Source organism: Scleropages formosus, chromosome 2 (genome assembly GCF_900964775.1).
Source record: "Scleropages formosus chromosome 2, fSclFor1.1, whole genome shotgun sequence".
Taxonomy (NCBI): domain Eukaryota; kingdom Metazoa; phylum Chordata; class Actinopteri; order Osteoglossiformes; family Osteoglossidae; genus Scleropages; species Scleropages formosus.
In genome coordinates this window covers 13,700,065-13,718,329 of record NC_041807.1, presented here as the reverse complement: position 1 = coordinate 13,718,329, position 18,265 = coordinate 13,700,065, and the positions used below count along the sequence as shown (strand labels likewise).

Genomic DNA, 18,265 nt, shown 5'->3' with positions numbered 1-18,265 from the left:
GACGATCGCAGACGTCCGCTGTGGGTCGCAAGAGGAACACTTCCCGTTTCGGGCAGGGGTGGGGGGAGTTCCGCTCGCCTGTACGGCAACCGTGGCTCCTGCGAAGGAGCACCTAAAAAGACACACACACACAAGAAATACTACGAATGACCAGCATGGAATTCCCACTTCGATCCTGCTCCATTCCCCAACACGTGACTGTCCTGCCTGGATGTTCATCGTTGCTCTCGGAACTGATGTAATATGTGTTTTGAGGATACATTTTACATACATTGAAAAATGGCACAAACGCATCATAATTAGCGTTACGATTCATTGATCCAAGAAGAAATGCAAAGCTGCCGGGGGCCTCCTGCATCAGCTAGTCAGCGGAGGCAGAAGGTGCAGAGCAGGTCCCTCCGTACCTCCCCTGGGAGGGAGTTAAACACACGGACAAACACGCTGAAGAGTGCGTCCTACTGCAACAACTCCCTTGGCGGAGCAGCACGGGGAAGCCCTCGGGCGTTAGGGCATTCTCTCAAAATCTTGACACAAAGACTCAGTGTAATTTCTCAGAGCCGTAACTTCCTAAGCGACAGTTTTCAAACAGAAGGCGCAGTGCTGGGCTTCACAAATACGTAGTTAAAAAGTAATTAAATACATAAATTATGTTGTCAAATGCACGGCGGAGACACCCGTCTCTAAGAGGGATCCTGCCGGGCGGCGCTTTGCAGAGGCTACACACGGGCCTGGAGAGCTGTGAACTGTGCCACGGGAGGCGCGTTTCGAGCGAGTGCCGTCTCGGGGCGTCGCGCTGCGTTTCGCTTTCAGAAACTCAGCTCACAGGAAGGGTGATGTCACCACTATCATCACCTGCCCTTGGCTCAGAGGGCGAGCTGCCAAAACGCACGCACAGAAACAAATGCACACGTGTGCGGTTTAAGCATCCAAAACATGAGTCACTTCATTGCTGCTGCAGGAGCTCAGGCCTTTACAAGGGTTACTGAACTCCCAGACACTCCAGCCAGCAAAGAGCGATCCAAAGGGGGCGGGGCCACAGCTGCCAACTGGTACCCAGTAAAGACTAAGAGTTCGGTCCAAACCCTCCCGCTGGGTGTGGGGGAACATCGCTGAAAGACCAATCGTACACATTATGAGCCGACCTCTGACTTGCATCTCCAGCGTCCGAACACACAGAGCGACACTCGAGCACAGACACAGCTGCAGACAAACACGCACAGCCGCGCATGGGCGCTCTGCAGTGCCACACACTCCATCCACCTTTGCACAGCTGGAGAGATGTGTCGAGATGTAAATCCGACTCAAAGACAAAGTCACCCCTCACCATGTGTCCACCTGCAAAGCCCTCACTTTGTCTCCGTCTGCTGAGCTCACGTCCTTCCTCGAGAACAAACAGGCCACCTGTTGACTGCGCTGTGTGTGTGGAGAAAGCCTTCCTGGGACAGCTGGTAGGACAGTGGTTAGAGCTACTGCCTTTGGATCCGAAGGTCGCAGGTTTAATCCCGGCCTCCAGCTGTAGTACCCTTGAAGAAGGTACTTACCACAAATTGCTCCAGTACAAATTACCCCGCTGTATAAATGGGTAAATAATTGTAACCTTAACATTCTAAGTCACTTTGGAGAAAAGTGTGAGATAAATGAACAAATGTAAGCTGATCGTTTTCACTTTTACACCATCCGTTTCGCCAGCGGAAGCCCGCGCACACTGGACACGCTGCGATCGATGTGTGCTGCTGTGGGGCTCACTTTGGTGACACTGTGAACCAAGGAGGGCCCCGCCTGCAGCTGCTGACTCCAGTAGTCCCTGCACACCAGGAAGCAGGAGTCCCTACAGACGCTGCAGGGAGCCACGACGATCACAAGGTTCCAATGGCCAATAGAGATGCGGACTTTAGAAACATGCGTCTGCTTCCAGGTGCGAGCACTGAAAGGCGCCCTAGACACGAGCCACGCCGGACAGAACCGGCCCGGTCAGGGACCACCATGGGCTCTGGGGGGGGGGATTACAGAGGGATGAGGTTGCCGTGGAGACGGCCACGAGGAGGAACCCAGGCCAGCGCAAGGTGCTCGACTTGCAGTGCAGAGCAGCGCCAGGTCGCTGGCAACCCTCTGAGCTCAGGGGTTTTGGGAGCTCTGTTGGAGGCAGGTGCTTATGAATATTTATGGCCAGACTCTTACTGTACTCGCCGGCTTCCGATTGCTCCTCGATCGATACGGAAAGTCTGTGTAACTACCAATCATCAGCAATGAACACCGCAGGCCTGGCTGCTCATGAATATTCATGAGTAGAGGGACAGTGAGAATCCTGTGCAGCAAACCTTGCAGAGAGAGAGAGAGAGAGAGAGAGAGAGAGAGAGAGAGAGGCGGAAGGAAGAGGAGCGTAGAGCACCTTGGAGTTGTAATTAGGTTTCCTCCTCGGGTATTTTCCAGCGGGCCGCACTGCGTTCGAAAACACCCAGCGTTCAAAACGCGGCCCTCACAAACCGACGTGCTCCGCTGTCTAAAGCACCTGTACCGCATTTTGCCCACGCAGCTGCCACGGCGGTAGCGTTAAGCGAGGTGCGGCCATTTGAGAGAGGAGACGGTCAGCATCGCGGTGGCCCACCCGCACTGCACCTCACTCGATTCCTCAAGCTGTGAACAAACGTAAACATGTCCAGCTAAACTTTAACCAGTCCTGATTTTCGGACCTATGCTCACCAGCCGCTGCCATCACAACAGCTTTGTTTTCTTCATATGCGAAAACTGCATGGAAAAGGGAACTAAATCGCAACTCGCAAATCAAAAATATTTCCTGAACGCAGGACCAAATTTTGAGACTTTTCCAAATGTGCAGCAGATTTGTTTACAAATGCCGCAGCCCTTCAAAAACACGATCACGAAGTACACATTTGCCCACGTACTCGTCCATGTAACACCCCTGCAACGCGTTGTTTCTGTCCAGTGGCCTTGTCTGAGTTTGTCTCCCCCCCGTCCACTTGTGTGGTGTCTGGGGTAACACACGCACACACATACACACGCACACACACTGCTGTCGTCAATGAGTCTTCGACGGACGGCTCAAACAACAAAGAGACACGTAAAATACCTTAAAATGCAGCAGGATTTCTATACTATTTCAGACAATTGTCGATTGTCACAGCACACAGAACGAGCGGTCAGGCAGAACGGGAAGGTTAAATGTCCCCACTGGCCTCACGGAGGGGTCAGTCACTTCTGTCTACCGCAGTCACACACGGGTGTCTGGGACAACGAGGTAAAATGAGCTCCGGCAAGACCGTGGAAGCGCTGTGGAAGACTGCATCATTAGAGAAACAGAATGTGACGCCCAAAGAAGGTCGGGCCCACACGCACCTCTAGAGGCTCTGACACACGTCTTTCCGCAGCCGCCCTGAGAGAGCCGATGGATGATTCTGACTATGAATTAACCGGGCGTACAAGCGCTGTCATAAGAGCAGCCATAAATACCCATCTTGTTGCGGAGAGAAGCTGTTTGGAATAATCTGCGATCAGAAGAGGCCCGTCGGGCTGCTCCGTTCGCTTCGCGCTGAGCAATCGGCACATGTCCCATTACCGCCTCCTGGCCGCGCCTGGACCGAGCTGTCGATGAAACCCGAATGGGGTTATTGATCACGCTGTTTGAGCGCGGATGCCAAGAGCCAATCGGAGAGCTCCTCTCCAGAATCAGCAAGGTAGGTCACCCGTACGGATAATCATCAATGCGTGGCCTGTCTGTCCGAAATTCCATCATTCGCCGCTCAAACACTGCAACCCTCACACGGAGACAGAGCTCACACAGCCAGACGAGGAAAAGCATACGAAACGACCGTGACCGTCTACCGCGACCTGCGACGCGCCGCACTTCTCCGTAACGGAGAAGCACCCATGATGCAGTTCCTCGGACCAAGACTGACGGAACCTTATTTCGAAATGCAGACGCGTAACTCGAGAAGCTCACTGGGCCAAAAACCCTTTCAGTCAATGTAGAACAAAAGTACGCCGCTGTAAGAGCTCAGCCTAAACGTACGGCCCACGAAGGCCAATTCCAGACAATTATTTCATAAATAACCACAATGCACTTTAACTACCGCGTCTGGGCCGGACAAGTCAATGCGGAAACTTTCTAACTTTTCTGAACGATAAAGACTGCTTGTACAAATATGAACTATGATAACGCAATGTCCTCGTTCCTTTGGACAATTCCCACTGGGCAGGCATTCACACCATGTAAATCCATGCTATAAATACTGCTCAGATGCACGACTAGTTGCAGCACATTCTCACACTCATGAACACAGACGCATCAAACAGAAGAAAAGCATTTCCTTGAAAAATGCAACTAAAAGCTGAGATTTTTTGAAGAAGAAGAATGTGATTCTTGGACACATATCAAAAGTGCCTGCAAAGAAAGTTCTGCTTGAAGGACGCAACTGTAATCTGCTTCGTCGTGTCCCTGAAAGATCCGCGGAGGGCCGTCTCGAGGAATTTCCCACGGCTCTTCGGGGTCACGTCCCTCCTCAGCAGACCTCTGCCTCCGCGCTCCCATCGAAGAACCCGTCAGCGAGTGGACCGCAGCGGGACCGGACCTCTTAAGGACCACTTCCGGACACCGCCTGCTCTTACAGCACGGCCACATTTTTCTCCTTTTCTCCTTTCCATTTTCTTTCTGCTCCAACTTTAACTGATGCCACTCACCCAACTTTGGTATTTTCCCTCAAATCACAGAACCCACAGCACCTTGAGGGAGGCACACGTTCCTTTTCACTCTGCAAGCGATGCTGGCTTCACTGGAAGGTGAGCAATACTTGGAGTGGAGCGCCACTCGCCTCAGCCGACCCACAGTCCTGCAGAACCAGACCGACTATAGGGTTTGCCGTGAACAACGGGGGGACCCCGGCCATGTTCCTCACTCCAGGGAACACAAGAACATGGCTAGTGCTGCACCAGAGACTCAAACTGAGATCCCACTGGGCAGACTATGATTTACCACCAAATGACAGGCAAAACCCTTTACTGAACCGCCATCGTTACACTGCTGGGAAAACAGTTGCCTATCTTTATACTGCTGTGGAGGACGTGTGCGGTCTGAACACACCTGATGCGTCTCCAGCAGATGGTCCTGTTCGCCTTAAGATGGATTATGAGGGTTTTCCTTCCATCTCCAGGGAGGTCAACACTGTTGACAACGTGTTATAATTCAGCAGGGCACAGGCAACATGTAGGGGAGGAGCTGTGCAGGTAGAAATCCCTGGAGGTCTACTGTACTTAAATAAATAAGTCAACCTATGTTAGCAGCTTTGGCTAAAGCCGACTGCCTAGAGACAAGCTCTTCGACACATTAACCCCCGTGAGCTGTTAAAGATATGCAGAATTCCTTCCCTGCCAGATAGGCCTGTTGCAGCAGGGTTTATTATTCGCGATCGAGTGATTGATGGATGGACACAACCTCTCAGCAGGACTGACGGCCCCCGAGACAAACGACAGCACACGCCCCGTCCCTGTCAGAGGGCTTATCTTCCTTATTATCGTCGGATAGTTTGTGGCCTCGGCATTAAAATTTACGACCACGTCAAGTTTCTCAAAGAGGCGGCTCTTCGTGGCCCTGTAAATCAAATGGGGGGGTGCCCAAAACACACAGTGTTCTAACAAGCTCACTGTTTACTGTGTTACGGTGCTAAAAGACAATGACAGCAGGACACATGTTCAAAACGACAGCAGAGAGCTTTCTAGCATAAAGGTATGGACCAGATCAACAGGACCGACGTGGACGACGAGCTGCTACAAGGATGTAGATCAGAGCGTTAGCTGATCCTAGGTGACAGGCCACATGCATTCATATCCCCGTATAAACAGACTCACACACACACCTTGAGCAGGTCTTAATACCATCACCCTATTAATACTACTTTTACATGCATTCATTTAGCCGACACTTTTCTCCAAAGCGACCAAGGGCATTAAGCTACATACAACTATTTAGCAATTTACACAGCTGGGTAGGATTTACTGGAGCACTTCAGTACATAAGTACCTTGCTCAAGGGTACTACAGCTGGAGGTGGGATTCGAACCCGCAATCTTCCGAGTCCAAAGGCAGCAGGCATAACCACCAGTTACCCAGAGTACACTAACTGCTCCTGAAAACAAAACGCTTTTAACCTGTTACAAAATGTCCAGAATAAATAAGCGGTGATGCGTGATCCGTACAGAGTCTAAGGAAGCCTGACATATGTTTTCAAAAGTGGTGCAAAAGTCAGAGTACGAGCAACACACGCAGACAGAAAGATCTAATTAACAGGAACAAAAACCCTAATGAAACGGGTGGGGTCAGGGCACATCTGCTCATTGGGGTCCTTGGCTGGGGTCATCGTTGCTCTCCGGGAATCCCCACCTCCCGGACCCCCAGCCCGCTGCCTCCCGCAGGAAATGCCACAGATAATGAGCAAGATTAGCGGCGACCCCAGGGTCATCGGCGACCCCGTCTCTCCAGGAGCCATCGTGCCCGGCACACCTCCCACGGAGGACTGCCTGCCGAGGGGGTGAGGCGGCATCGCTCCTCCCACCGCGACCATCCCTCCCCCTCTTCCCACTGCAGCCAGGAGGGGGACGGGGGTTTTCGGCACAGACATGTCCAAAACTGAGTGCACAAAATACAAAAGGAGAGAAACATTGGTGACAAAGGCATGGGGTTCGCGGCACCGCACGTGCGCCCTGACCCGTTGTGTAGACCAGCCCCACAGCCAGCAGCGGTCTGAGCACCAACAAAGGGATTGTTCTAGAGAAGCAAGGCTGGTCCGAACCACATCCACACACTCCCAACGCCACCCCCCAACCAGCACAGCCACCCCTGCAACAGCTATCAAAAAACACATCCCAGCCGTTTCATCTCTCTCACACACACACACGCACGCAGATTTCAAAATCCCATTCTCCTCAGTTTATTTTCCCCACTTTGCAGGCAGAGAGAGGCCAGTGTGAGCCCCGGGAAATGGGACAGGCTGGCTCACGTCCAGCAGGAAAATCTATACATCGCTATTACTAAGGCTTTCATGGGACAGCCCCACATGGGCCTGCACACCCCCACCCAACGCAGGCCCAAACACATTACTGCTCTTATAACCATAAGGTTATAGGTTACGGCCCAAGAAAGACCCCAGTAAATATCAATCTGTGACAAAACGCAGCTCTGTAAACATTACACCGGGTATCATCACTTACTCAGCATATTCTTATCATCATCATCATCATCTACTATTACAGCAATGCCAATAAAAGGACAGCGGATCAGTCAGTCCCCATACATTCAACCTGCTTGTTGGTCTCCACCGGAGGAGGAGGGGGTCCCCGTTAATGAGGCACTCTTTCGACCAGCTCTTCAGCACTGAGGCAGAGACAACAGATGAGACAAGCAGCAGTGCATGCAGCCAGGAAGCAGGAGACACCAATTACTGCAGCCGGCACTCTGTGTCTGGGGAGGGTGTGCGCGGCGTGTGTGAATGTGTGATCACATTAAATGTCATCTCCTCACAGGTGCATGAGGCCCAAGTTAAAAGTAAGCAGTATTCTGGGCAACCTGAGTAATGGGTAGGGGACCTGCTTGGTGTTGGCAGCGGGGTGGGCCAGGCAGGTGTAGAATGAGCCGTTGGAGGGCTCCAGAGCAAGGGCCATGAGACCTCGGGCCTGTGAATTACTACTGAGGGCGGTACGGTGGCACAGCGAGTAGCACTTCTGTCTCACAGTGCCTGGGTGGTGCGAGAGGATGTGGGTTTGATCCCCACTCAGTCTGTGTAGAGTTTGCATGTTCTCCCCATCTCTGCATGGGATTCCTCTGGGTGCTCTGGTTTCCTCCCACACTCCAAAGACGTGCTGTTCAGGTTCACCCATAGTGTGTGAGTTTCACAGAGAGAGTGTGTTCCACTGGCGTATGGATGAGTGAACCAGTGTAAGTAGTGTATCTAGCAGTGTAAGTCACCTTGGGGAATAAGGTATGTGGGCTCATAACACTACATAGTGTCCATTGCAAGTTGCTTTGGAGAAAAGCATCTGCTAAATAAATAAAAGGTAAATGTACCGCACGTGGTCACGAAACACACAAACAAAGCAAAGCAACAGGGTAGAGGAGTGCCTTCGTGTACACTCGACCGACACGTGAAGTCAATCACAAAAGGAGACTCTTGCAGCCGGAGTGTCCGTGGTGAAAAATGATCACTCCAAACAATGAGACATCCGTCCGCTTCCCGGAGCTTGGAGAGTCATCAATATTTTTATTTCATTTCATCTGTCACATTTAATTTCTCCACTGCGATTCTCCTCTCACTTACGTGGAAACGGAGTGGTCCAGGGTGCGATTTCACGGTTTCTTCACACCATTTTCCATTTAACAGCAAGAGGAGGACAAAGTGACGGTCCGGTTAAACCTAGAATTTGGCAGACGAACGCAACATGATAGGAGGGTCCCTGTGGTAGAGAACAAACACACCACCACAACAGCCTGTGTGAGTTTGTCTTTGTCTCTCGGTCTGTCTGATTGTGGAAACCTGCGCGTGTGTCTCAGTCTATAACCATGGTTGTGTGTGTGCGCGTTAGCAAATCCAGTGAGCAGCACAGCATTCTGGGAAAAGCGCCACCATCTGCTCTTATCAAGGACCTTTGCAGGCCATCAGTGAGAGTAATTCACTTCCTGCTCTCTGACCCCTGTTCACTGCCTGGGCCACAGAAAAGAAATGTACAAATGGGAAAACGATTACCGGAGTAATTAAGGAAGCATCATGCCCCTCCCCACCACCACCAGTGCGTGTGTCACACGCTATGAGATCAATTCGCTTTGAGGGCCATACATCACCAGCCCTCCCACAATAGGAAGCAGTGAGCGCAAACACTGGCGACACTGGCTCTCAGTAGCTCCGCTCGCCTACCCCTCACAGCAAGTTTCTAATAGGCTGAGACGGGATGCAAGCTCCACACCCATTGGCTGATCCCTGCGGCAACTTGACATCCATTGGCTGAGCCCAGAAGCAGGCTTGACAAACATTGGCTGGGACTTGACTTACCGGAGCCCCAAATGCATCGTCACACCCAGTGGCTGAGCCCTGGATGAAGCCAGATGTCTATTAGCTGGGCTTAGGATGTGGCAGGAAACCCACGGGCTGAAGCCTGCATCGCTCTTGATACCCGTTGGCAGAGCCCTGTGAGAGCTGGTGGGGAATCCAGCCAGGGAAAGAGCGGACTGTCCTGATGGACAGCTCCATGCTTCCCACACTTGGCTTCACCGATTAAGGATGGCCAGCTGCTGATAAGTGAGAGTAAATCGGTAAGGGCTTTTTTAGCAGCTGGTCCGAGGACTGAGAGGAGACCACTTTGGGGACTGGAAACAGGGGAGCGGACCCAGGCTGTGTTTTACACGTTGTCTTTCTGCTACTTTTGGATCTGTGTCAATTTATCGGTTTTACTCATTGCCGCATCCCCGCTTTAAGTTGCCTTTATCAAGAATAAAATCCATTTTGTTGGTGAAAACCTGCTGTCCTGCACCTCTGTCCCACCCATGTGTCAACTTCCACCCCAAAAAAGGCCCCACCTGACTAGCAGCACCATCAGTGAGGCCCTTAAACCTAGTGACAGGAGACCAAAAGCCCCATCAGCTGAAGGTAGAATAAATGACACATGCTCCCGCTCTCAGGGCCGATACCTAACGCAGGCGGGGAACCAGCAAACTTACTTACTCTGCAAATCGAGTCACTAAGCGCTGCAGGAGAAACCCAGTCCCCTCCTCCATCAGGACTCAGTTACACTTCACTGGCTCCACAATTGCTTGCTGGAACAGTAAGATTTTGTGTGTGTGTGTGTGCGTGCGCTCCTCCAAGCAGGCAGGTAACCTGCCTTCGTCTCATGCTACAGCCCTTCTTATGATGGGCTCTTGCTGCAGGAACAGTGCTCCCCCTCTACCGCTGACCTCCTTGTCCCGGGACTCCGAAAAGAAGCCGACTGTCCCGGTGACTCCGGTGACCCAACCAGTCCGTACCATGGGGGAATCCCCGGTCCCAGGTGTGGCTGACACAGGGGTTCCCCACACTCTGAACGTGTTAGAGGTGAAGCGGGGAAACTGAAAAAGGAAACCTGCTATTTACATCAGAGCAAATCTCAGACATGTCCCCGAAGACCTGGGATTGAGGAGCTCGCGGAGAAGGCGTTTTGGATTTGTATGCATTTTGTCTCCAAGTGCAAAGGCATGAGCGATCGAGACCGGTATTTATCATGCTCATCGTGTACCTTGCGCCGATCTGCTAGAAGCAGGGTGAACGCATTCGTGAGACTACCTCCGAATGAAGTGGAGACCACCAGAGCATAGAGAGAAGTGCAGTCAACTGCAGAGCAAACTCCCCTCTCTGTCAACCCCAAGTACAGATGATTCACAGGAGTGTGTGTGTGTGTGTGTGCGTGTGTGTGTGTGTGTGCATGCATGTGCGTGTCTCTTCAGGTCACCCCGGGAACGACAGCCCCAGCACTGCAGCATACAGAGAAATTAACTTCCACCCCCACAGACACACAGCATCTAACTGCAATATTCATATGGACCAACCGGAACATCGAGAAGTCCCTAGGGTCTGAGAGCTGCAGTGTTTGTGTGCTTTGGAGCTGGTGGTGGCTTTACGGGATTTTTGGGAACACGGCGCCAACGGGACAAGAATGAAACAGAACACACCCCGAGACATCTCCGAGAGATTAGAGGGTGAGCGTATTCTGATGATGGATTATGCAAATTACTGCCTAATCACCTGAAATCAACACCAGGTCCAAATTTCTCGTAAATAATCACGATAAGTTTCCGTGTGCCTGCAGATGAGAAGGAGGTGGAAGGAGAAGACTCTTCAGTCCTCCCCTGAGCTGTCCAGGACTCAACTCCTGAGATGGCTGGTTCTTCTAATCAATGAACCTACATGGTTTGGGGCAGGTGAAACACAGAAAACATGTTCCTCCTGCCTAAGAAGGACAGCCACCAGAGCTGGCACACTGGGGACATGACCAGGCCTCAGCAAGCATACGAGTTCATCAACTGTGGCCTCCTTGCCCATGCAAGCGCGCATACACGCGCATACACACACACACACACACACACACACACACACCTTCAGCTTCTTCTGAATGTGTAAAACTATGAGCATTTGCTTTTAAATTTGGCATTTCTCTGAGGGCCAAGCCTCTCCTGCGTGAATGACAAAATGAAAGGAAAGAGAGGTAACTGGGAGGAAACAGTCCACCACAAGTGGCTCCTGCTCTGTCTTTCTGACTGCCGTTTTTGTTCGCGGCTCTCCGACATCTTCCTGCCGCCGTGGCGCCAAAGTCGTAATTCACAGTTAGCAGACTGCTGGGCTCCAGCCTCAAAGGCCTGGATGTAGTCAAACACTGACACTTCTTTTAGCTCAGTGAAGACTGGTAGAGACCGGTGTGTCATTCTGCATCGGGTTGGGAGGAGTTAGTGTGTGGGAGGGGCGGCACAGTAGCACACAGAGTCACGCTGCTGCCCCACAGCGCCTGGGTGGTGCGAGAGGACGTGGGTTTGATCCCCGCTCAGTCTGTATGGAGTTTGCATGTTCTACGGGTGCTCTGGTTTCCTCCCACAGTCCAGAGACATGCTGTTCAGGTTCTGTGTGAGTGACAGCGAGAGAGTGTGTTCCACTGATGTATGGATGAGTGACCAAGTGTAAGTAGTGCATCTAGCAGTGTAAGTCACCTTGGTGATAAGGTGTGTGGGCAGACAACACTACACAAGGTTCAATGGAAGTCGCTTTGAAGAAAAGCTTCTGTTAAATGAACAAATGTAAAATGTGTTATTCTGTATATGAGTGGGAGGGGTTAGTGTGCCATTCTGCACAGTCATACCCTGTACTCCTGACAGGGGTCAGAAAGCAGCAATGAGGAATACTAACACTACGCCTCAGAGACACACGCAAAGTGGCAGCAATCGCCAACCTTTTATTACTTGGACTCAAACATGAGAATAAAACACCTGTCCTGACTTCATACGCAAGTGATGACATCTGCTCTAATGCCAACTTAACAGCGACGAGGGACTGAGATGTACCAATTAAGATAATAGTCATCACACTGAAATAGAACTGAACTACAGCTGAGAGAAATTGAAAAGTACGAGCTGCGCAAGGACTACAACTAACTGGTTCAACGAAACAACCGTTGAACACGAAAAGAAACCTGCATCACATGGCGCTAACAGAGGCAACCCTGCCTCCTCATCCTGGGGCCGCGGGCCTTTGGAACGACCCTAAACCCAGCAGACTTGGCAGAGAGGAGTGGAGGGTTTGACTGCCATCCTAATGGGTGTGTGAGTAAGACTCACAGGTACAATAACCTCTGCTGAGCATTGGAGGACCGCAGAGAAGGTGCTTAAATCACCATGCTTCCAAAAAAGAAAATAAAAAAACCCAACAAGGCCATGGGGCAGGGCAGGGGAGGGTCAGCCAATCCTAGCATCGGGAGGCTCAGTTCCCGTCCTGGAAGAAGCCGACCGAACGTGACGCTCTGCAGAAGGCTCTGGGGGCAGTGAGGTCCCAGCCAGATGAGCACAAACAAGATGATGCTGTGGCACGTTGGTGCAGATGTAGCCTCAACACGTACACACACACAGAGTCAACATCTCCTCTCCAAGCCCATGCTGGCAAGCGCTGCAGGATGATTTAGCAAGTTCCCCAGTTAAACATTAAAAAGGCAGTCACTTAATAATTTCTGTGACAGGTCTCCAGGAGCCAGGAATGGAGCTGCAGGAAGCTGGTTCTCTCCTCCAAGCATGGAGGTTCACTGAATCCCCGCGCTCCACATTCCACCGACTCCTGCACTCTGTGGTCCAAAAGCCCCTTGTTCTGTTATGGTAAGACTACTAATGTGTTTACAGTAGAGACAAGAAGCAGGAGGGGTTTGGGACACTGCAGAAAGGCTGGAAATACTGTATGTTGATGCCTTATCGGGTGTTTGAAGAAGACTGTTTCTTAAGGAACCAGTGTGCACCCTTAGCCTGTGGAGACCAGCATTATGGATGAAGAAGTGTACAAAGTGTGAAGGTCTAAAAGTGTACGATGCAGAAGGGCACCTGCGTGGGTGACGTTATCGGTGGGGATGAAGGTGGGAGGTGAAGGGTGTGTTAGAGTAACCAAGTGGCTCGAGAGGATTTCCTGATGTGTGACAGAGATACTCGTCAGTTTAGCACAGGTTCATCCAATCGCTCATCAATCCATTTTCAACCGCTTGTCCAGTGCAGCATCAGGGTGGTCCAAAGCCGAGACTAAAAAAGGGACAGGGTACGAAGCAGGGAACACAATAAACGGATGCCATTCCATCACAGAGTAAACCCGTACACACGCACAAGCGCGCACGCACTTTCATACAACAAGGGCAGCCGAGTCGTCGATCATCTAAAACACATGCATCCATCTTTGGACTGTGGAGGGAGGGCAGAGCATCCAGCTGGATGAAACCCACATGAACACAGAAGACATGCTAAGACAACAGCCCTTAAGACAATGATCCACCAGTGAAACCCACAGCTGCAGCTCCTGGTTTACTGGGCTCGGTGTGCCGCAGTCCGCGTCTTGGGTTTAGTTGACATCGAGAAAGACCAGGAATGAACACTTACCTCCATGTCACCAAACATGTTCATCAGAACATCGTGGCGGTAAACAACAGCTCTGACATATTTCACCACACAATCAATGTTGTTATTCTGGATGTTCAATGGTACAAGGAGGCTGCCAGCAGTTGGTTCTACAGAGCATGGTGGGTACGCTGCCAGCGAGTGTGCACCGTGGCGTTCCTCCGCTTTCCCACAAGCCCCTGCAGTAAGACTGCCAGCGGGAATGACACCACAAAGCTCCGAGCACCTGACAAGACGAGCCGGGAACGAGACCAAGGCTGCCACCCTTCAGAGCAGGAGGAGGGTTGAGAGAGAGAGAACTTCTTGATCTCTGCTAGTTCGGTACCATGAGGAGCTCTGCATGCGGACCGTGCTCGTTGCCGTCTTTGATGTTGTACACTTAAACAGCAAACGCGACAGAAAGGCGTCCACACACACACACACACACACACACACACACACACACACAGAAAGCCCAGTTGCAGAGCTGCTGGAGGGTCTGACATAAGCAACAGAGCACATTTGAAGATAAACAGCAGCGAGTCTCTCTCTGTCGTTCGGTGCCAATTTAAACAGAAGCGAACATGATGTACGGTCCAGTCTCCCTGAGCCGGATCCCTACCCTGTTTCTCTGCGAGCGCACAGGACCTCCATTCCCCCTGCGGCCTAAACCGGCATCACACACTCCTACTCCATCTTCTCACAGGCTGCACCAATCACACCGTGTTCCACAAGTGTACCAGCGTTGGTACTGTCATGCTGTCCATGGTGTCCTAGTCAATAAACACTAGTCGGGATTTGTAAAATAAAACCACAGCGGGACATGGCGATCGACCGCAGCGGTTGGCGCGGAAAGGGAATAGTGATCAGCACACTCCTGTAAACCAGGGTGAAGAGCAATGGGCCAACCAGTGAGCGCACGGTGTGGGTGGGGACAGGACCACACTCGACCTGCCACCATGGAGTCCACAAACTCGTGGGGTGCTGGAGGTGGACAGGGATTAATTTGGTAAACCAAGTTTCCAAAGACCTGTGTGTGTGTGTGTGTGTGTGTGTGTGTGTGTGTGTGTGTGTGTCCATAGCATTGTGCGCTTGAGGGAAAACAGTCCTTGGACTTGAACTCGAAGCCAAATACGGCAACTGCCGAAACTGGTCAAGCCACCAGAATCTGCAGAGCGGTTCAGTGGATGGACACTTTCCACAGGGAAGATGCTCGTGTGAGGAAGACCATTCAGTCAACAGTCATTATTCATCTTGAGCAGATGCTTGGATCCAGTCTGATTTATATAGGTGTCAAGTAAATATTCTGGATATTTATTTAATCATGGCACGGAAGTGGGCGTGGTGAGAACACCCATCTCATTCACTTGGAAAAAGCTTGAAAACCCAAAGAAATCCAAAATCTTCTCAATCGTAGCCTCAACAGAAGGATTATTATTACGAGTACTTAAACTTTCAAGTTGCATCAGAAAATGGCTAAGGCTACCGGTGTGTCCCGCCACCCAAGGAAACAGCAGCAGAGGTTCTCTCTTCGGGGACTCGAACCCGCAACACGTGGCTCAGAAGTCCAGCTGTTGCGTTTTGTTCTGCTGAAGACATGCATAGACACTCAGCGCGTCTGGATGAGCTGACCGAGAGAAGGAAGCGGTCGGAGCGACTTCCCCAGGCACGAAACACACGTCGAACCTGCCGTGAACGAGCAGCAACGTGACAGCAAGGGAAGAGTGATGAAGAGCAGGCTGAAGAACACCTTCAGGACCAGCAGCCCGCAGATGTGAACGAACGCCACACCGAGCAGCGCAGCCGAACAGCTGGATGCTTACAGGACGCGGGCAGTGCCGCAATAACGCGACGTCCGCCTGGCAGGCCGTGGGGACGGAGGGCGCCGAGCACCGATCTGCCACAGACTACCGCTGTCACGCCGCGCCCCGAGCTCCTCCGTGGCCTCGTCCTCACACCCGCTGGGGCAGCCGTCCAGAGGAGCAAGAGGTCACCGCCAGCATCGATGCCGTCCTGGCTGAAGCGTGCAGAGATACCCCGACTGGGCATCCCTCGCTCGCTCACACGTGCCCCCGCACTCCACATTCACCCACAGCATGGAGCTTCCTGGAAGCAACTTCTGCGCGGCTGTCACTCACAGCCAGCAACTGCACGTTCAGTGCACGTGACACGTCGCAGTGCCGCGACCGTCCAGATGGAGCCGTTCAAAGTTGGGATGAGGAGTCGGCGGGTTCCGTGCGTCTGCAGAGCCGAGAGCGGCATCCTCACTAGAGCGTCCTCTTCCACTCGAGTGCCGGTGCGGTGTGAGCGCGCGGAAGTGCTCAGACAGGGCGCCCGTTAGCGGCGCCAGGGAGGACCGAAGCGCGTCCCGTGCCCCCGTGCCCCCGCGCCGCGTGTTTACTCACCTGAGCAGCCCGGGCAGAGGGATGGAGCCCGACGCGCTGCCCAGCAGCCCCTTCTTCCCACTCAGTAATTTCTCCACGACGCCAACGTTGCCGGTGCGCGCCGCTTCCAGCAGCTCCTGCTCCTTACCCATGATGGTGCCGAGGCGCGCCGCTCTATTCCGAGCCCGGCTGCCAGTGCCAGTAGGAGGGGGGGGGTTCAGCTCTCACGGCCGAGGCGCGCCACACAGCATCGTGCGCTCGCTAGCTCGCTGTGCACGGCGGAGCCCCGTCCCCTCCGTCCCGGACTCTCGGCAGCGCGCTCCGGTCTCGGCGGAGAGGAGAGGAGAGGAGCGGAACGGAACAGCGGGCTCGAGGGAGGGAGCGCGAGCGGTCCACAGGCCGGTTGCCTGGAAACGCCGTTCCGTCGGCTCGTCAGACACGCTTTTCTTTCTCTTTCTCGCTCAGTCAGTGCTACACGCACGCACACATGCACACTCGGGTCGGTCTCGCGCGCACTAGCTCTCTGTCCGTGCGGTGCGGTGTGTCCTGGGTCGTCCCTCTCTCTCTCTCTCCCTCTCCCTCTCTCTCTCTCTCTCGCTCGCTCTCCCCGTTATGGAGTCTGGGCGTGGAAAGCGCCGCAGCCCCAGAGAGAGAAGCTCTCGGTCGCTGTTCCTTTAACGGCAGCGAACCTTTGTTCCCACCTCTGCGAGAATGGCGACGCTTTTGTGTAACACGGTCGCTTCTTCCTCAGATTTTGGCGCGCGGCGCTTCGGTGGGGAGAGCAGGCGCGCACAGCGCTCCGCTCCGCAAGGTCAGCCTCTCGTGTCCAGCAGGAGCAGCGGGCACGTGCGGGTGGCCCCCGCGGGAAGGTGGCGCGCGCGCGTCTCGCGCCGCCGCTTCCCGGTCTTTTGTTAGCTGTTCAGCCTTGGACAGGTTTGCCTGTAGGGTCCCGTAGCCCACACGGGTCAAAGGTCAGCACGTGGTGCAAAACATCTGGGGTGGTGTCTCAATTATTGAGAGGTGTCATCGTACAGGGGACATCATGTCCCCGGCTACTGTGCGTAAAACTCCTTGGAATGCTGCTGTCCAGTTTGGTGCGGAGGATGTGCCTTGTGTGTGTGTTTGTTTACTGCACAGTTGCGTACATTCTAAGCTGACCGCGCTCACCTCAAGATGCTCTGCCTTGAAAGAGGGGATGCAGAAAGACAGTCACGATCAGTGGATTTTAGGAGTGGGAAGCACACACAAAAAGCAAAGCTCACACTTCGCACACATCGCTTCTCCACACCGACAGGTGTATCGTCAGGCGAGAGGAGTGGGGCAGTATGGGGGTGGGCGTTCACCGGAGCCCCTCCTTCACAGGGAAAAGGTGCCAGCGCTGCGGGAAACAGCAGCACTTCACACTCGCTGCCAAGATCCAGAACCTGTCGATGGCTTACTTGTCCATCGGTCAGCGCTGGCAAACCTGGGCAGAATACCACGGCCAGAAACACACACACCAATTGCGCGGTTCCTGGAGCCCTGCAACTACAGGCCACGCATCATTTCACCTGGAAACTGTAGACAAATGGTCAGGGGCTGGACAGCTAACCGCTAAAGCAGTCTCATCCTCATGCCCCCGAGCTGGGCTTCCTCTGTACAAAGAAATGAAACACAAAGCACTAAATAATGTAGCACTTTCAATAAATATATGCCACTATTTTGAGCCACTGAGACTCACTGCTATACTGGTGTCTTGCCTACAGATGGCACTGCGGGCCTCGCGCACATCCACCAGAGAGCAAGCTGGGTAACTGGCCTGTGCCCCTTACTGTGTACTGAGGAAGTGGGTAAAGTTGAGGGACAGATCATTAACAATAGTGTTCGAGGCTTCCCTGCCCACGGAGGTCCTACTGTTAACATAAATCAGAAAAACAAAACTCATGTACTGGACATCCTTTTATTTTACAATATCTCTGCTGTTTTAACAGACAAAATATTACACAATTTTACAAATGAGTAAGCCACTGTCCAGGCTTTGGGGGCTTTGCTGAAGTCTTTACAATCAGTGTTCCTCCTTTGCTTCTGTTTCAAGTTTTACTTTCTTTCATGAGGTGAGTGAAGATTTCATTAAAAAGAACACTGTGGATCGCTGCAGGGATTTGCGGCAGACATTCAACTTGACTTTTCTCCAGATCAACATGGGAAACCTGCAGCAGGTCCTTCGGAGACCAAAAGGAGCTAGATTGCATCAGGTCATCCAG

The 18,265-nt window shown here is 52.6% G+C and overlaps 1 protein-coding gene across 8 annotated transcripts in view; it reads right to left on the bottom strand.

Moving 5' to 3' along the window:
• The window catches only part of anks1b (ankyrin repeat and sterile alpha motif domain containing 1B), a 115,057-nt gene extending 98,246 nt beyond the window's left edge, over positions 1-16,811 (bottom strand). Inside the window, exon 1 of one of the 8 annotated variants that reach the window (XM_018747291.2) lies at positions 16,044-16,811. In XM_018747291.2, the coding sequence (XP_018602807.2) occupies positions 16,044-16,174 (131 nt within the window). In that variant the 5' untranslated portion in view covers positions 16,175-16,811. The remainder of the gene's footprint in view (positions 1-16,043) is intronic. The other 7 variants (XM_018747290.2, XM_018747289.2, XM_018747292.2 and 4 more) reach the window with 7 other exon arrangements.
• Between the last annotated feature and the right edge of the window lie 1,454 nt (positions 16,812-18,265).